The 19,049-nt window shown below is 37.7% G+C and overlaps 1 protein-coding gene across 1 annotated transcript in view; it reads left to right on the forward strand.

Moving 5' to 3' along the window:
- Nucleotides 1–19,049, forward strand: part of Tm9sf3 (transmembrane 9 superfamily member 3) — a 63,168-nt gene that overhangs the window by 5,023 nt on the left and 39,096 nt on the right. Inside the window, exons 2-4 of the mRNA XM_008831990.2 lie at nucleotides 6,396–6,591; nucleotides 16,385–16,507; nucleotides 18,537–18,697. Coding sequence (XP_008830212.1) covers nucleotides 6,396–6,591; nucleotides 16,385–16,507; nucleotides 18,537–18,697 — 480 coding nt within the window. The remainder of the gene's footprint in view (nucleotides 1–6,395; nucleotides 6,592–16,384; nucleotides 16,508–18,536; nucleotides 18,698–19,049) is intronic.

A 19,049-nucleotide genomic window follows, 5' to 3' on the forward strand; every position in this document is an offset into this window, starting at 1 on the left:
CAAAGACAGGCTCTTAACAAGTGGTTGAAGAATTATAAAAAGGTCTCTAACTGAAAGAAGGTCAGGCAGATGGCTCAGTGGGTAAAAGTATGTGTTGTACAAACCTAACAACTTGAGTTCCGTACCCAGAACCCAGTGAAAAAAAGCCAGGTGTGGTGGTGTGCATATGTAACCCTAGCACTCCCATAGCAAGATAGAAGGTGAAGACAGGGCTAAGAAGCCCACAAGCCAGCTAGCCTGGAAGTATGCAGTGCAATGAGAGAAACAAGAGAAGCCCTGCCACAAAACAAGCTGGAAGGAGACACCTGACTCCAGGAAAGTGGTCCTTTGACCTTCCTGTTGACACCATGGCATGTGTGCATACACACACAGACAGACAGACACACACACACACACAATACAAATTTAAAAGTAAGTGAAAGGTAGGTGTGTAGGATGTCATTTATGCTTATTTGCTTGAAGCACAAGGAAGCATCTACAGTTAAATGTCCATGTCTCTTAAGACTCCACAAAGATACCATTAAGAGCTACTTCAAATTGAGAATCATAAAGTTTTAGAACTGTGAAGTTTTGAGGTCATTTAGCTTCACACTCATTCTCTTAATGGCTTGTGGAGCCTCAGTTGACTGACCAAGAAAGAATTGGCACTCCCTGAGTCCTAGCCCTTCCATTTTCTACCTGTCTTGTACAGCTAATGTCTACTAGTATTGTATAAAGATCTCAGCACAAACAACAGCATCAGCAATAATAAAATCCTAACAACAACAAAATAATCCAAGGCAGAAGAATTTTAGAGAAGTTTACAATTTAAAATGGAGCCTGGGATCTTTACAGGTTCTGTTCCTCAACATGATCACAAAGTTGTATCTTGTTACATGTGTTGCCCCCCTCCCTCACTCCTGTTACTTAAAATACCACAAGCCCTGTGCTTAGCCCCAGGAATACTTAGCTAGTGTTTGAGTGGCTGGAGTAATTAGGTAGCTATTGGGGACAAGGATATTCAGTGCTGGAAATATGAAACGATGTGTAAAGTATAGTGAACAAACCCAGATCATTGTTCATTTAAGGTTATAGGCGTACCTATTGTGATGTAGGGTCCCTTCCTGAGCCCCCATTTCTTTGTAGTCCGTTGTACTTATGGTAGTCTCAAAACTTCTGATGTTAGAAGGATCTCCTCTATGCCTAGGACAACTTACTTGCCTCTGCCACTAAACAATTTGCTCTGTACCACTGAATGATTTGAAAAGGTTTTGTTTGCTTTACTTTGACAAATGGCAGCCCTTTGTCTTAGTCTTTATTAGAAGCATGGAACTTCTGAAGCTTATTTGAAGAGTTGTCAAGAGAATAGCCGTTTACAAGTGAGTTTGTGAGTGTGTTAAAAGAGTTTTTAGTTTCCTAGTTTTTAAGAAACGCCTACTTTGTCCTATTTTCCTATTTCCTATTAATGATAGACTGAAAGCTTAGCTACAGAGCTATTTTAAGAAAGAATGGTTATTTTCAGAGACTTTCAAAACTGCACTTCTAATTTATTTATAATAAGATTCTGATGTGTGGTTTTAAATAATTGAAATACTATCAATATATTCATAAAATAAAGATATTTTCAGAAGTGGACTTAGCTTTCTGTGATAGTGCATTTTATTTTATTTATTTATTTTTGGTCTTTTAAAAAATTTTTTATTTTATGCGTATGCGTGTATTGCCTTGCATGTAGGTAAGTGCATCCATGTTGTGACAGGGTCTCCCTTTGACTCCACCTGGCGTGGAACTCGCTGTGTAGACCAGGCTGGCCTTGAATTCACAGTCACAGAGCTCCACCTGTGTCTGCTTCCCGAGTGACAGTGCATTTTAAAGTCAACGTATTCCTTTCCTATGAAAATGGAAGGTGGCATTTGGATCCTTACTCTGAGTTTCTGCCCCTTGGTGGTCAGTATAATTTTTGGTTTCTTTATTCAGATTTTGCAAAGAGGTCAGCAGCACTTTTTTTTTTTTTTTTTTTTTTTTTTTTTTTTTTGAGACAGGGTCTCCCTGTAGCTCCAGCTGCCTGGAACTCACTCTGTAGACCAGGCTGGCCTCGAACTCACAAAGATCCGCCTGCCTCTGCCTCCCGAGTGCTGGGATTAAAGGCGTGTACCACCACACCAGCACTTTTTTTAATGTTACTCCTGAGAAAAAATAATTCATGACCTCTGTCGAGGAAAGCATTGCTGCCCTCTCCACAAATACATGAACAGAGTATTTAATGAGCAGGACCCAACATTGGAGACTGTTTTGCCTTTTGAGAGTAGGTAGTTTCTTAAGGCTTTAGGGAAGATTACAGTGTCACATGGAAAGATAGTTCAGTATTTGGCACTGTACATTTTAATTGCATATTCCTTGGTTTATTTATTTGCAATTTGGTTAATGAAGCTGTCTAGAAGTCATCAAAAGTATAGTCCAAAAATTGTCAATGTGATACTAATAATTCCATAAGCTTGGACAATTTATTTATTTACTCATGAATTTATTTATGAGACAGGGTGTTACTAGGTAGCCAAGACTGGCCTGGAACTTGTTATGTATCCTGGGATGGCACCAAACTCACCTTCTTTCTACCTTAGTCTCTCAGGGGTTGGGATTACATGTGTGTGCCACCATGCTTGACTTGGACAAATTATTTAACGTCTTATTTTTGTTTTCAATCTGTACAATGAGGAAAGTAGTAAGACGTATCTTAAGGAGTTTTGAGATTCCATGCTCACATAAAGACTTTAGATCTCTGTCTGGTTCCTAGTATGTAGTTAGGAAGTGGCAACTAGTGAGGTGTTAATAGACGCTGGGGAGGTCATGCTATGCTGGGGATGTGTTGTTAGGGTTTTACCTGAGGATTTGAGAGAGAAGGACACAGCAGTCCTAGAGGGCAAGTAGAATTTGACTACCTGCAGGAAAGGAGGGTGTTGTGGTTTTGGGGAGAGATGGAAGAAACAAGTACAGAAGGAAAGGAAGGCAGTGTCATAAGCCTTGTGGCTGGAGTAGATAGTGTGTACTAGAAATAATAGTGACATTCTTCTGAGGGCTAGAAAGTGGCTAGGTGAAGGATGCAAGAAGCCTGATTTGTCTTCTTTCATGTGGCTGCTCCCTCCAGAGGTGGCAGAGGGCAGGAATAACTGCCATGCGAGGCTCGTGGGTCCTCCGCTATGCTTCCTTGACAGTCCCCTCTCCCCAGATGATACATCTTACAGGTCAGTTATGAAACTCTGTCTTTCTCAGTGGGAGGAAAATATTGAAAAAAATGTTGCTGGAATACGATTTCCTGGAATGTTTAGGAAGGGAAATAGACTAGTCTTTTGTGCGCAGGTTTCTAAGATGTAGATTGGTGGAGAGAGGGAATAGCCTCACAGATTGGGAGAGCTTCAGGGGTGAAAAGTTTCTGCCTCCTTAAAAGGTTCTTTGAAACCTTCCTTTTGCTTTTTAAATTGTTATTGTTAAGCATACTTTCTTTTTTTCAATGCATATTTTTATTGAATTTTGTGCATTTCATACAATACATCTTAATCATATTTAGATCCCCTCCCCTAATTGCAACCCTTGTAGCCACCCCCACCACATTTTGTGCATTCTCTCATATATGTTAAGGTCAAGTTTGTATACCCAGATGTCTTTTCTTTCCTAAGTAGCCTAGATTGGCTTCAAGCTCATAGTCCTCGTGCCACAACTTTCTAAGTGCTGTGACTATAGGTATGTGTCACTGCACTCAGTAAGAAGGAATTCTTGACAAGTATTTATTCTCAGGGACCAATAAAGACTGGGATAAAAGTAATGAACATTTTAAGTTGACTGTATTTGACCAGTTTATTTAAAAAACAAAACAAAACAAAAACAAACCCAGAAAAGAAAAGGGAGCTCTGTTGAAGAAGTGAGGGCTTTTTTTTTTTTTGTCCTTTTGAGACCAGGTATTCCTGTAGCCCCAACTGGCCTGGAATTCCTGGCCTTGAACTCACAGAGATCTGCCTGCTTCTGCCTCCCGAGTGTTGGGACTAAAGGCGTGTGCCGTGAGGCCGGACAAGTGTGTATTTCTAATTACTCTTTCAGTCCTTTTCCCAGAGACAATCAGACCACAGAATGGCATAAATTTTTGTTACAGTTCTTGACTCATGTCATCACAACTCCACTCACCTGTTAGGATTTCACAGATGTTTAAAATGACTTGTATGTTTAACACACAATTGTAATCCTTAAATTCTTTCAGTTTGTATAAAATGAATGAATTCCCTATTTTAAAGAAATGTTCATGTTCAAAGTTTTGGTTTAGTTTTAAAGAATTATATATTGAGAGATTTTCACAAAAGTATTTTTGAGAGTTACATAATGTTTCTACAGACTCTGCAGGATCCTTGACCAGGTTCTCATTAATGGATGCTTTCATGCAGAGTTCTAGTGTTACTCCCTCTCCTGTTATATTCAGTTGACAGACATCAGGCTTCTTTATAAGATGCCATGAACTTTGCATGGCAGTGTTTCTTCAGTGTTTCCCTGTCATTAAATGCTTCTGTACAGTGTACTATGCAGAGAACGTTTTGCCTTGATGAACAGGTTTCAATTGTAACTCTGGTCAGAGGAAAGTGGTTGTTTTTGAGAAGAATTCTGAGTATATATAAAACATAAAAGGGGTGCTTTCATTAGTGCTCTGTGATCACAAGCATTGGATGGAGAATAGTGACTTATACAGAGATTTACCAACCCTCCTTACTCCCAGAAAAAAAAGGAATAGTTACGAATGGAGGTATATGGAGAGCTGAACACTTAGACCTTTTCATTACTTCATGCATGAAGATTATCTATAGCTGTTCTTTTAACTTGAAGCAGCTTATGATTTTCTATATTATTATTCACTCTGCTCTTTCTCTGCCAAAGCAGAATTAATCATTCCTTTATTGTTGCTACAATAGCTCTTTATTACTGTAATCGTAACTTTTTTCCCCATTGTTGATCATTTACTTGTCTGATTCTCCTATGAATGTGAACTTAAAGGGAAGAAGGGTACTTTTTATTTGTATGTTAATATCTAACATCGGGCTTCCTACATGCCTGCTGTGTGTTTGATCAGTAAGTCTTTTTTCCTTGATGATCTGGATGATATCTTATGAACAGTGAGACATTATGTCTTAGGGTGGTGGTGATGTGAGCCAAAGGGAAAAAGCAGATTTGTGGGCAGAGTAGATAAATTAATGGGTTTTGATTCTCTGGAAGGCAAAGATGGTCTTGGGTTTGAGTTCCCACATCTAAGAGAATTGTAGTATCATTTGGAAAATGAAGTTGAAAAGATTTGGGTAAATTTGGGTAGGGTCAAAGTAAACACGATAGATTTTGTTGAAATCCTTTATTGAATAGTTTTTGATAGGAGAACTGGAGATAGGGATTTTATACTGAGCTAGTTGGATAGTTCCCTCTGTCACACCAATCTTCCCTTTAGAAACCAGTAGGGACAGAGAACATGCCCTGATCAAAGTGGACTCCTCAGTTAAGCATTTTTGACACATGCTAGACACCCAGTAAATAATTGTGCATTGGATCAATTTTTATACTATTAGATGACTTAGAAGTATCTGGGAGTATCTTTGGTTAATATTGCTATGGATTTTTAAACCTGTAGATATCTTGGGAATCTGGCAGATCCCGTAGTTGGGCCATGAAAAGGCAAAGTTAGCTACCCCAACTCCCTGTATGGTGATGTATAATATTCACTGATGGTTAGAGATTATAATTATTCAAAGAAATACACAGACAAGACATGTCTTTGGGACTAACAGATGAGATGTGGCTCTGAATGCTCTTGTGGTTTCATAGGATAGCTTTCTTTCTTAGTCATTTGTCTCTTTTTAGTACTTTGACCAGTAGCTGTGAGAACATCTGGAAGGAGGGGGAGCTTGTATTCACCCCTGAGGTCTGGAAGGTAGGAGAACTTGTATTCACCTGTGCTGGGCAACATTAATTTGTGGGGGAAATCTAATGATTAGTATGAAGTTCTAGATAAGCTGTTGATTTTGTTTCCTCCTTCCTTGTGCAGGTTAGCCTTTGAATTACTTTGAGTCTACATTTACCATTATTCAATAGTATACAATAGTAGTTATAAACATACTCTTACGAGATACTGGACTTTGTCTAAACACTGTCTTTTATAAAACAAAGTTTGGAAAAGGTGGATCCTGAGCCCGTAATCAGAGGATATAGTTTTAAGATTAGTAAAGTTTGATTTTGAAAATGTGGACATTTATGGTCAGATTAAATGTCTACTATTTCATCTTTTAGCTTTTTGAACATAGGCAATACACTTTTGTTTAGAACATAATAGGTAGTCTCTTAATTGAATTGGACTTTTAAAAAGTATATATTCTTCTGTGTTTTTCTTGTTGCAGTATGAAGATAAAGAGGAAGTTGTCTTATGGATGAATACTGTTGGGCCCTACCACAATCGCCAAGAAACATATAAATACTTTTCACTTCCATTTTGTGTGGGGTCAAAAAAAAGTATCAGTCATTACCATGAAACTCTGGGAGAAGCACTTCAAGGAGTTGAATTAGAATTTAGTGGCCTGGATATTAAATTTAAAGGTAAGTCAACCTTAATAGTCCCTGCAATATGAGTTAGACTGTAAGCCACAACTGACATTGGGGCTAGGTAGTTTTATTGTGTGACGCTGTCATGTTCAATATAGGATACTTAGCAAAGTTGTTAATAAAACGATGTTTCCCCAGCATATTTCTTTCTGAAAACTGCCTTCTAGTAAACTCTTTAGTTAATAGATCTATGTGGCGAGGGAAGGCCCTCATAGATTCATAATAATTTCTGAAGGTATGAGACTGAAATGGAAAAAGTTTTGTGTAAAACCTCAAATGTAGACTTGTACAATTGAGTGGGTATGTATTGATCAGTGTTAGATGATTTTATCCTCTCAACATCTGTAGGATTTCGGATTTTAAGCCACCAAACACTGTTAAACTTGGGGAAACATCCTCTTTATTTATTATTGTAGCTGTCTGTGAGACTCTTGGCAATATGCCTATACTCTCATTTTCCTCTGTGACGTTTGTGAGAACATGTTTCCTGCACAGTCATTTTTAGTACCGTGGGCCAAAGCTTCTCTGGGAAACTGAATTTTTTGCAGGACCTTTGATTGTGGAGGGTTGTCTTGCTTTTTAATAGAGCATGAGTTTTGTAATTAGAAGCTTTGAATTTTAATCTCATTTAAAATTATTTTTATTTTATGTGGATGAGTATTTTGCTTACATGTATGTAAGTATACCCATGCATGCAATCCCTGTGGGGGCCAGAAGAGGGTGTTAGAGCCCCTGAAACTGCAGTTACAGATGGTTGTTAGCTGCCATGTGTTAACAACCCATGTGCTGGGAACTGAATCTGGGTCCTCTGCAAGAACAGCCAGTGCCCTTAACTGTTGATCCACCTCTCCAGTCCCTAATTTCATTTCTCTTATTATATTGATTCTGGTAAAATTATTCATTCTAATTTTGACTTCGTTGTCTCCATGAGTATGTAATATGAACAGTAACTGCTTTCTGATATTTTTAGTGCATTGGGAGGAGGCTACTAAATGAGATATTATAAAGATATTGTTATTTTGATTTGTTAAATTGTTCTTATTTATAAGAATTTTTTGTTACTTTTATTGAAAATGGGTGTATATATTTATACTCTCCTATAATGTCCCTTGGGACTTAATTATAAAATTAAGCTATAAATTTAAACCACAGTGGTGTGGCCTATAATTTTATGAGTGGTTGGAAACATGTCCTGAGGCTTATGTTTATAATTGAATAAAGTAATTGAGATATTTCATCACAAATCTGAGGAAACTAAACTGGAATATGTGATCTTTGAGAACTTCAACACTGTATTCACCTACTATCTCCTTTTCCATGTCTGGTAGACATTTCTCATTTAATAGAGAGGAACCTGCAAGAAAGAATAGGCAAAACCCCTGAGTCCTACTTGGTTTAAGGATTTCTTCAGATTTTGAAATCCTTAGCCCTTCCTCTCTGAAGAAGAGTACTCATTCAGCAGCCTTAACCCTTCATTCCTCTTGTACTAGTTCCTTCAAGCTGAGATAAAGATTGTTTAAATAGACTGAAACAGTTTTCATGGGCTTGAAAAGTGGGATTTATTTTCTTTTCAGATGAAGCTAAGCACTTTAAGATTGAAAGAACTAGCCAGTTGTTACTCCCTGAAAGTACCAGTTCCTTGGAGTCTGGCCAGCCTTGCACCTTCAGTTTGGAAATACACTAAAAACAGCTGCCAAGAAATAACCAGTGATTGGAGTTCTGTTTCCTGCTACATAGGCTTTTGCTTGTTCTGGTCAAGGATAAAGTCGATCATGCTTTGAAAAGTGTTTCTGGTTGTTGCTTGTATTTTCATAAAATTTTAAAGGTAGAGTGTACCTTAGAGGTCCATAGATGGAAGCAGTTGGTCCCTGGAATATCATATGTACTAATAATGTGACAGGAACCAGAACATTGTATCTGTGTGAACTGTGGAAATTTTTATTGATTGCTTGATTGATTGATGTTTTGAGACAGGGACTTATGTAGCCCAGGCTGGCCTCAAATTTTCTATGTAACTAAGGCACCTGAGGCTGGCCTTGAACAACTCATTCTCCTGTTTCTACCTCCTGAGTGTTGACATTATGGACATGTACCACTATGTTTTTAATCTTTCTTCCCTCAAGTGTTTGACTTTCAAGGAGTCTTTTGAAGGGATATCAAAAGCATGAAATTTTGGAAACATGGTGAAAGCAGTATATACATACATATGTATACTTAAACTTTTTTTTTTTTTTTTTAACGTAGAAGATTCTGTGAGACTAACTGGATTGGTATCATTTTGTAAAATGAGTCATTAGAGAGACTATTTTAAGAATTAGTGATAGTCAAGGTCTGTAGACGGATGTTCTAAGTCTAGTTGTTTAAGATGCCTCTCCAGATGTTACGTACAGCTTTCTTTTTGCTTATATACTAGTACTAGACAAACATTCTAATTTAGACCATTTCAAGAAAATACATTCAAGGGCTGGCATAAATTAGGCATCCTTGAACCAAGCCTAATTTTATTACCTTCTAAAACATTGTTATTATAGAGCAGAAAGAACTCAAACTCACTATTTGGTCTAGACTGGCCTTGAATTCATCCTCCTGCCTCAGTTTCCAGAGTGCTGAGATTACAGGCATGAGCCATAGTGCCCAGCTGGGATAGTATTCTTAACCAGGGTAGGTCACTGCCTAGCTCCTTTCCCTTTATTTTATAATCCTGTTGAAATTAGTTGAAAATTAGTGACTTCTGGAGATTCTTTCCATTTATTTTATTATTAGTCTTTTAAAATTTTTTTCTCTTTGAATATCCTAACTTAATAGATGACATTGTTTTGTAAGGATATCTTAGAATGAATTGGTAAGATTAGAGTTCTACAAATACAGAGAAATATCAGAACTGTTTCGATTCTTACATCCTTAAAGTTCAGTGATTCTCTATCTTGACTGGTCTCATACTCACAAGGCAACATTTCCACCTAGATATCTGCCTGGGTGGAATAGGCCTGATTGCAAAAGGGTGGGGAAAATGCCTTGGGATAGCAAGCCCTCTCCTTCAGCCAGAAGATTTTTACTTAAGGTAATCCCTCACCCTGTTTACAGTCCCTAGCTTCTGCTCTTTCCTACTTCTGGAATCTCCAGAGAGAAGTCCTCCAGAGGAAGGTTTACTGCTAGACTACTGTAGCCAGAGATAAAGTGAAGGTATCTATCTGTATGGTAGGGAGAGGAGAGAGCATGAACATCCAACCCCATATCCATCATAATTATTATTGGTCCTAGAAATCAGACCCAGGGCCTTATACGTGATAGACAAGTATTCTATCCCTGAGTTATATCTCCAGACCTTGGTTTTTTAAAGACAAGGTCATGTTACATATCTCAGGGTAGCCTCAAATTGGTCCTGCTACCTCTTACCTCCCAAGATCTAAGATCAAAGGTATGTGCTCCCACCATGTCCGCTGCATGTAAACATTTGTATGTAATTACTCTTATCTGTTCCTCCTTACATTCGTCACCAGTCCACTTTATTCTGGGCAGTCCTCTCGTGTTTTTTCCCCTGTGTTATGTGCCATAGTTACCTTCCCTCTGTTTTCTATTCTCCAAAAATTTGTTAAGCACTTTTTCTTCCATTGTGCTCTACTTTTTGTCCTGATGGACTGACATCTTTTTATACTGTTGTTTTGATATGTGAATTTTTATTTTTAGCAGTATATAGTTTCAGTGTATATAGTTTAGGACCTACAGAAAAGTAAAAAAAAGAAAATAGAGATTATCTCTGTAATTGTTAGTTTGATATATTTCTCTAATTCTCCTGTTTGCCTTTCTATTCATTCAAATTGTTTTAAAAAATATAAAAATTAAGCTGAGCATGGTAGTACAATCCTATAATCCTAGCACTTGTCAAGCTGAGATGGGAGGACTGTGAGTTCCAGATCAGCCTGAGGCTGGTGTGGCCCCGCCCCCCCCAAATCAGATTAATCTTACATATGTATGTTTTTGTTTTTTTAAAAGCTCAGTGGTCTCTTATATAGTGTCTTATTATATGCCAATATTTTCAACATTTCTAACTCAGTAAGTTATATATAATTGGTTTTTATACTGCTTTTTTTCTTTTAACATTTTGTGAGTTCTTGTTTTTCTTCTAAATGTGGCTAAATAGTATATGACAAGGATACTGCGCTTTTACTCTCTAGTTGGAAGATAATTTGCCCCCTCCTTTCCTTTTTTCTTTCTTTTTAGAACTAACAAAGCATATGTGAGCCGTATATAAATTTGAATTATTTTGTGAGATAAATTATTAATCCAACAAACACTTCCAAGTGCCAGCCAAATTTAGGGCTTTGAAATTTCACTACCTTTTCATATAAGATTTTCTATAATTCTTTTAATCTTAATTTGTGTGATTCATATGTATCAAATGTTGGAGCTGTGGCACCCACTTTCCTATTGAACAGAGCAACCACATCTGAAATGAGTGTGTTGTTGTGACACTTTACATGATAATGTAGCAGTGGAGTGATGGGCATTTTATCAGGATGTAAATGGGTAGTTTGGGAAATGTGTTAGTTTTATTTTTTTTGTTTGTAGTTTTGATACGCACCATATAATATTCAGTGACATTTTATACCATTTTTGCATAATCTTGGGAGACATTATCACTTAATCAGATTTGAAAGCTATATAACAACCTAAGGGGAAAAAATTATAAGGAAAACTGGATTTGGAGAGACTTGGGACTTTCAGTGTATGACAGATCCATTTATGGAGAATTTTTTTTAAGTGCATAAGGATATTTGTCACATGTTTATAGACCATATAAACATACTCAGTACAAAAATGAAGGTGTTCATATAGTTCAGTAATAAAATTCTGGGTTTCATAAAATACAAGAAACAAAAATTAACCTGGAAGATAAAAGTATTAATATTTGGGGGCTGGAGAGATGGTGCAGTGGTTAAGACATTTGCAGCTTTTTCAGGGAATCTGGGTTCATTCCGGGGCACGCACATGGCAGCTCACAGCTGTTTGTACTTCAGCTCCAGGGCTCCTAATGTTCTTTTCTGGGTTCTGCAGGCACCAGGCACATATGTGATCCACATACATACATGTAGGTGAACATGCATATGCATAAACTTAAATAAATGCATCTTTTAAAAAAGTTACTAAAATTTTAAAATTAATTTTCAGAAATGTTAGTAGTTTTAAGTTACTGTAAAAAAAGAGATAAAGCATTTGGCAGCTCTTGCATGTAGATATTGTAATGCATCTACAAATCTTTTACTAGGATTAGTCCTTAGAATTCAAGACAGCTCTTGCATGTAGATATTGTAATGCATCTATGAATCTTTTACTAGGATTAGTTCTTAGACGTAGAATTACTAAAGTTTAAAACACACACACACACACACACACACACATACACATACACAAACAGTTTAAGGCAATTTTTCTTGCCCCCCTCCCGCCCAGCTTCCTCCCTCCCTTCCTCCTTCCCTCCTCTCTAGTATTGGGAATTGAATTGAGGGCCACGTGCATGCTAGGTAAATTTTCGACCACTGAACTTTATCTCTAGCCCCTTTCTTTTTTTCACTTTTTAATTTTGAGATACAATCTTGCTAAGTTAAATAGGCTGACCTTGGTCCTCCTCTATAGTTCGGGCTGGCTCTGAACTTGGCAATCCTCCTGTCTTAGCCTTTAAGGAGCTAGGATTATAGGCTTGCACTACCAGGCCCAGTTGGCAGTTCTTGGTACATATTACCAAGTAGCCATCTAAAAAAAATTATACACAGTTTATGCTACCAGTAAGGTTGCTCAGTTAATCTATACTCTTTATATAGTTTTTTTTTTTCTTTTTGAGACAGGGTCTCCTTATAGACCCAGCTGGCCTCGAATTCACTATGTAGACCTGGTTGGCCTTGAACTCAGAGATCCGTCTGCCTTTGCCTCCATGTAGACCTGGTTGGCCTTGAACTCAGAGATCCGTCTGCCTTTGCCTCCTGAGTGCTGGGAATAAAGGCGTGTGCCACCATGCCCTGCTAGTCTTTATATAGTTTTTAAACTAGTGCACATATCCACTTTTCTAATTCATGTTTTCTTTTAATCCATTTGATAGTCATTGAGTACTGTTTTGTATTCCAGCACTATGGTAAGCTGTGAGTGTAGAGTTCAGCCAGGATTTCTGACTTCAAGGGTCCATGGGCACCTGAAATTGTGCTTAATGTTTTGTGAATGTGCATTTGCAGGGGTGGTGGCAAGGGAGATAACACTTTCATGAGAATCTTAAGAGTGCAAGGCTGTCCTGGTTTGTTCTTCATTGCTGTGACAAAACACTCTGACCAGTACCAACTTGGGGAGGAAAGGGTTTATTCAGCTTACATCTCCCAGGTCGCAGTCATCAGGGAGCCCAAGGTAGGAACTCAGGGCAGGAACCTGGAGGCAGGAGCTGGAGTACAGGCCATGGAGGAACTCTACTTACTGGCTTGCTCCCCTGGCCCCTGCTCAGCCTGCTTTCTTATGCAACATAGGCCCACCTTCCCAGGGGTGGCACCACCCACAGTGGGCTGGGCCCTCCCACATCACTCATCAGGAAGATGCCCCTCAGACATGGCCACAGGGCAGTTCAATAGAGGAAATTCCCCAGTTGAGGCTCCCTCAACCCAGGTGTGTCAAGTTGACACTAAAGCTATCCAGCACAGAGGCCAAAGATGCTTGAGAACACTGAATACGTTCACATGTGAAGGCCTTAAAACAGCCCTGGAAAGTAACTAGCACAGGAGTTCTTTCCGTTTCACAGTTGAGGGAATTGAGTGAAGGACAGTCACAGAGGTTAAAGGATTGGCTTTTGTTCACACAGCTAGTAAGTAGTTGTATTCAAACTAAAGCTTAAGATTTCTACCCATTTCTCTATACACGTGTAGTGATTGTGCCATAACCTTACTAATAAGTGCTATTGAATGTGTCACAGAGTATATCTGCTTTACCATTTTAGTAATGCCATCAAAAGGAAAGTGAAAATATGATGGCATGGTATGTTCTCAGACTTCACGAATAACCATCCTGCCCTTTCCTTGGTGTGCTCAGTGCTATCCAGTTGTCTGCTTTTACTGGGAATTGGTGGCACACTTGCACTTAGTTCCTAGGATTTACCCAGCCTGGTGTTCTGTTTGAAAAATAAGCATCAACATTTGCTGCTTTATGGCTTTGCTTTTATATCTCACCCCCTACCACCTGTTAAGAATTTTTACATTGGTAAAATCTCAATGACATCTTCTTCAAAATTCATAGGTTTGTGTTTTACCTGAGGAAGGTATACTCTATTATAATTTTGAATCAGTGATTCATGGTGATAGATTTTCCAGATTTTTTTTTTAGTTATAAAGAATGCAAACAATGATTTGCCAGATTTGTACACAGTATAGTTCCCTCCTGAGTGAAGTATTTTTGCTGGACAGCCAGGATTTTCAGTTATATGTGATGTTTGTATTTACTTATTTGTCTGAAAGAAGAATTTCATTAAAACATGACCAGCCAGTGCCTTTTTGGAAGACCGCCATGGTTGATTTTCCCTTTTCACACATTGCATTTTTAGAGTTTACATAGGGAAAGATATTCTTCAAGTCTTTGTTGCTAATCCTTGTGAGTGGCTCTTCGCAATAATTTCATTTGTTACAGTGACATTATTTTTACACACTCCTCTGCACACCGTCTGTTCTTACATCAGTGCCTGCTTATGTATGTATTCTAATACACTTTGTGATCTCTTTTGCCAAACCAGTACAGACTCATGCTCTTAGAATTCATTAACATTTTTAACTTGTAGTACCCTCTCCATGTAGGGTACTGAAGTAGGTAAAAATGGTATGATCAGTCATGGACATCACTCAAGACCGTCTGGTGTCTTTGAGGAGCTACCTACATGCCATCAGGGAGGTGTTGTGATAAAATATGGAACCTCAGAGAAAGGGGCAGTGGTTGGGATGGGAAATCAGGGATTACTCTATGGAGGAAAAAGTATGGGACAAGAAGGATTTTAGAATGGACTTCTGAAGCTAGAGTTAGCCTAAGTTCCAAGGTGCAGAGCCAAAAGAATATGAGATGCAGGAACTGCAGGGAATTGAGTCATGTTAGAGCCAAGGGGGTGAGTATGACTGAGGAATCATTTTAAAGCTTTATGCAGGCAAATGTCATATTGTGTATCAGAGAACTTTATACTTAAAACTACCACATTGTTAATGGCCATTTTTAGATGAGTGACTTTATAACAGTAAGGAGTTCAATGACTTTGCAGAGATAGCTGTGAATCTCCCACAGCCATCAAAGCACTTTGCTGCCCTCCAAGCCTGAAACTTCCTTTAGTTTTGTCTGTCCCTTCTGTGGCTGTTGTCCTTTGTTCATTATGACACTTCCTGGAGGCCCATTTGAGAACCTCTTGTTCACAGTTCTAGCTTTTGCTGTAGGAGCTCTTTATAGCAATCCTGTTTCCTAACTCTCCCTCACTTCACTGCTCAGACTAAGATTTTTACCATTACAAAAATCCTAAGTTCCTTATTGCCCAAAAGGGATAAGAAAGAAAATATGTGTGAGAGTCATTGTTATTGGAAGATAGCAACATTTCTTCTACTTTGAGGGTAAGAATGAGAGTTTCCCTGTCCTCCTTCCTTGAGAATTGGTTGTTTATAGTCATTTTTCAGGTATCTACTCTGGACTAATCTATCTTGAGGGAAGCTGTTCTCTGGAACATGTTCTAGAGTATTGAGTATTAACTCTGATCACTAGTTCTTGGAGAAATAATGTTACAGGTGTTTTCAATTCATGATTTGACTACAATCTATGTTTAAGAAACTTTAACCAGTATTTAAGAAATTTAATGTTTCTTTGGGATAATTGCCCTTCAGATTCTAAATAACCAGCATTATATAACAAGAAAACTTAACCTCTCCCTTTTTACTGTTCTTGTTAAGAGAAATTTATTTTTTTTATAACTGCCTAAGTAATAAAATAGTTTAATCCTTTTGATTGACATCTAGAATATTTTCAGATTTGTTTTTGGACTGACTTTTGTTTTTTTCTTTTTTAAAACAAACACATTTTTCTATTTTTTTGAGACAGGGTCTCCCTGTAACACCAGCTGGCCTGGAACTCCCTATGTAGACCAGGCTGGCTCACAAAGATCCTGCAAAGGTGTGCGCCATCACACTCAGCTCTTAAACAAATTTTTGAATTATTAAGTTTAGAAATCAAAGACCATCTGAATACAATTCTGAGTGCTGTTTCTGTAAGCAGGCAAGAGTGGAAATGACTCATCTTTAAGGGACTTTTGAGTGATGTGTAGACATCTGCCTGTCTGATAGAGATTTGCCTTTTAATCCTAATGATAGGAAGAGCCATTCAGTCTGTGGCTAATAGTGACTTACGTTTCTATGAATGTTAGAATAGATAACTTATCTGAGAGAGCTTAAGATAGGCATTGTTGTCTCTGTTTAGGATCATATCCTTAAACTTTCACACATATTGAATGAAAATTTTCTTATGTGTCTTAAGGTTTTTAAATTTGTTTTTAAAATCGGCTCATTCATTTTAAAGTTACTTTGTTATTTTCTTTATATAAGACTTTTCTTCACTTAAGGTAATTTTGAAAATAAAGATGATTGAAATCTTTATAAAAGGAAAAAATAGTGCACTGAGTCCCCAGATTTAGCTATTTTGAATAGAAATTTTAACTTCAGGAAATGTTGACCTTTTTTCTTGTGCTGTATTTCCTATTTTGCAAACCAGTGGGCTAATTTGCAATCGTTACTTTGTGTAGATGATGTGATGCCAGCTACTTACTGTGAAATTGATTTAGATAAAGAGAAGCGAGATGCATTTGTATATGCCATCAAAAATCACTACTGGTATCAGATGTACATAGATGACTTGCCAATATGGGGTAAGTACTGTGCATTAGATTGAAGGCTTGTGAATATTTGCATAATAAACAAGATTTATATAATGAGTCTGAGTCTGTTAAGGTGATTGTATGTCAGATCATATGAGAATGTGTTTCCACTGTTTAAGCCGGAATAATATCTAATGCTGCTTTTATGGCTTCCTCTTACTGGAGGCATTTTTGATATTGCCAAACCTTGCATAAAACTCAAAACTTTTATACACTGTAATTTTTCAGATTCAACAAATTAAAAGGCAATTGGAACAATCTGAAGTTTCCTTTAGCCTCAGTTTTCTCATAACTTTTCTTTTTCAAATATGGTTAGAGGGACTGAATAGGAGTTTGGAAATTTAGCTTCTTATCTGACTCTGTAGTCGCATGTTTTGGGGGATATGGTAGTTTCTTGAATGTCTTATTTTACTAGTTCATTTGTTATCAGAATTTTCAGTGTTTAAGAAATTCTCTTGTTTTAGCTTTTGCTTCTCCATATTATTGGAAAAGAGACATGGTGTAGTTAATACAAATTCAAGTGTAATCCAAAATTCATTTGTATTGAACTTGGTTAAATTATTTTAAGTGCAGGGCATGCATAGATAGCTGTTATTGACAGTGTGTTTGATCAGATTTTTCTCTATCTCTGAACATGTGCTCTGTATAATAATAATAAAATAAAAATAATAATAATAATAATTTTATTATTAGGGTTTTTGAGAGTCTCCCTATAGCTCTAGCTGGCCTGGAACTTGCTATATAGCCAGGCTGGCCTCAATCTCACAGAGATATGCCTGCCTTTGCTTCCTGAATGCTGGGATTAAAGGAGCACACCACCATGCCCAGTGACATTATTATTTTTTAGTTCTTAAAATTGCTAGCTGATCATTATGTTCATAAGCACCAAAACTGAATGATGGAACACATCAGATCAGAGTTCATTATGCTAAAGAAATTTCTAAGAAAGGTAATCTCAAGAGATAATTGAATGCATTGTCATTGCTGTGTTGTGTGTTAATTAGGTGCGTGTAATAAGCCTTTCATATGAATGATTGTAATTAGTGTTACAGAACACAGGTGTTTCTGTGATCAGCTCTGAGGGTAGCAGGAAGGTGTGCTAAATAGTCAACTGAAAATTTCTAAGCTGGTAGTTCAGGAGAACCCATTAAACTAGGCTTTCTGCATTTCTGTGAGAGCCCAGCCTCCATTCACATTCTTCTGTTGTTGATGTTCTTTTTAAAAAAAAAATTTGGGATGGAGAGATGAGTCAGCTGTTAAGAGCAGTAGCTGTTCTTCCAGAGGACCCACATGGTGGCTAACAACTGTCTATAACTCCAGCACCAAGAGATCCAATACTCTTTGACCTCAGCAGGCACTGCATGTGCACTTAAATCCATGCAGGGAAAATACCCATCTACATAAAATAAAAATAAATAAATAAATAAAATTTTTAAAAAAGGTTTTATTTTTATTTTATGTATATGAGTGTTTTGCTCGCATGTAAGTGCACCTTTGTGTACAGTGCCTACAGAGGCCAGAAGAGTTACAGATCCCCTGTAACTAGAGTTATATAGACAGTTGTAAGCTGCCATGTGGGTGCTTAGAACCAAACCCAGGTCCTCTGGAAGCAGCCAGTGCTCTTTAATTATTGAGTCATCTCTCTAAGTCCTTTTTTTAAAATTATATTTTGTGTGTGTATCTGTGTGTCTGTGTGTAGGTGTGATTTGATCATTAGTAGCTGGGTGACAGCACATCCTTGAACACCAGAGATATTAGGAGTATGTACACCTAAGGTGATGATTGTAGCAGTGGAGGTGCTACTGGTGACAGAAGGAATTCTGAGTACTACAGCAGTGAGACTGAGCACTTTTCACCTCAGTGTTTGCTGAGTGGAGTCCAGCCTACACTTTGCCTGTGCTAACTGAGGAGGAATGACAGTGCTTCTCTTTGTATAAAATAAATTTAATGAACACTTACCTTCTAGGTGTTTTGAATAGTAGATGGTGTCACCTTGAATAAAGTGTTTTTTCTTTTGTAGGTATTGTTGGTGAAGCAGATGAAAATGGGGAAGATTACTATCTTTGGACCTACAAAAAACTTGAAATAGGTTTTAATGGAAATAGAATTGTTGACGTTAATCTAACTAGTGAAGGAAAGGTGAAACTTGTACCAAATACTAAAATACAGATGTCATATTCAGTAAGTATTAGAATAATTGCATGTAGGAAGAAATGGCTGTGTTTTCGAGCTTTAGAGAATGAAACTGTAGCTTAAAATTACAAGGCAGCTATGCTCACCCTATACCACCACCCAGCACCAGTAACTTAAAATTGGATGTAACAAAATATTATTAAAAATGTTTCCTCAGCTGGGCCTGGTGGCACATGCCTTTAATCCTACCATCTAGAAGACAGAGGCAGGCAGGTCTCTGTGAGTTTGAGGGCCTGTTTGTTCTATTTAGTTTCAGGCCCCCAGGTCTGTACAATGAGACCCTGTCTCAAAAAACAAGCAAGCAAACAAAAAATGCAAGAGGCTATTTCTCACATCCATA

Source organism: Nannospalax galili, unplaced genomic scaffold, assembly GCF_000622305.1.
Source record: "Nannospalax galili isolate Female #2095 unplaced genomic scaffold, S.galili_v1.0 scaffold875, whole genome shotgun sequence".
NCBI classification, from domain to species: domain Eukaryota; kingdom Metazoa; phylum Chordata; class Mammalia; order Rodentia; family Spalacidae; genus Nannospalax; species Nannospalax galili.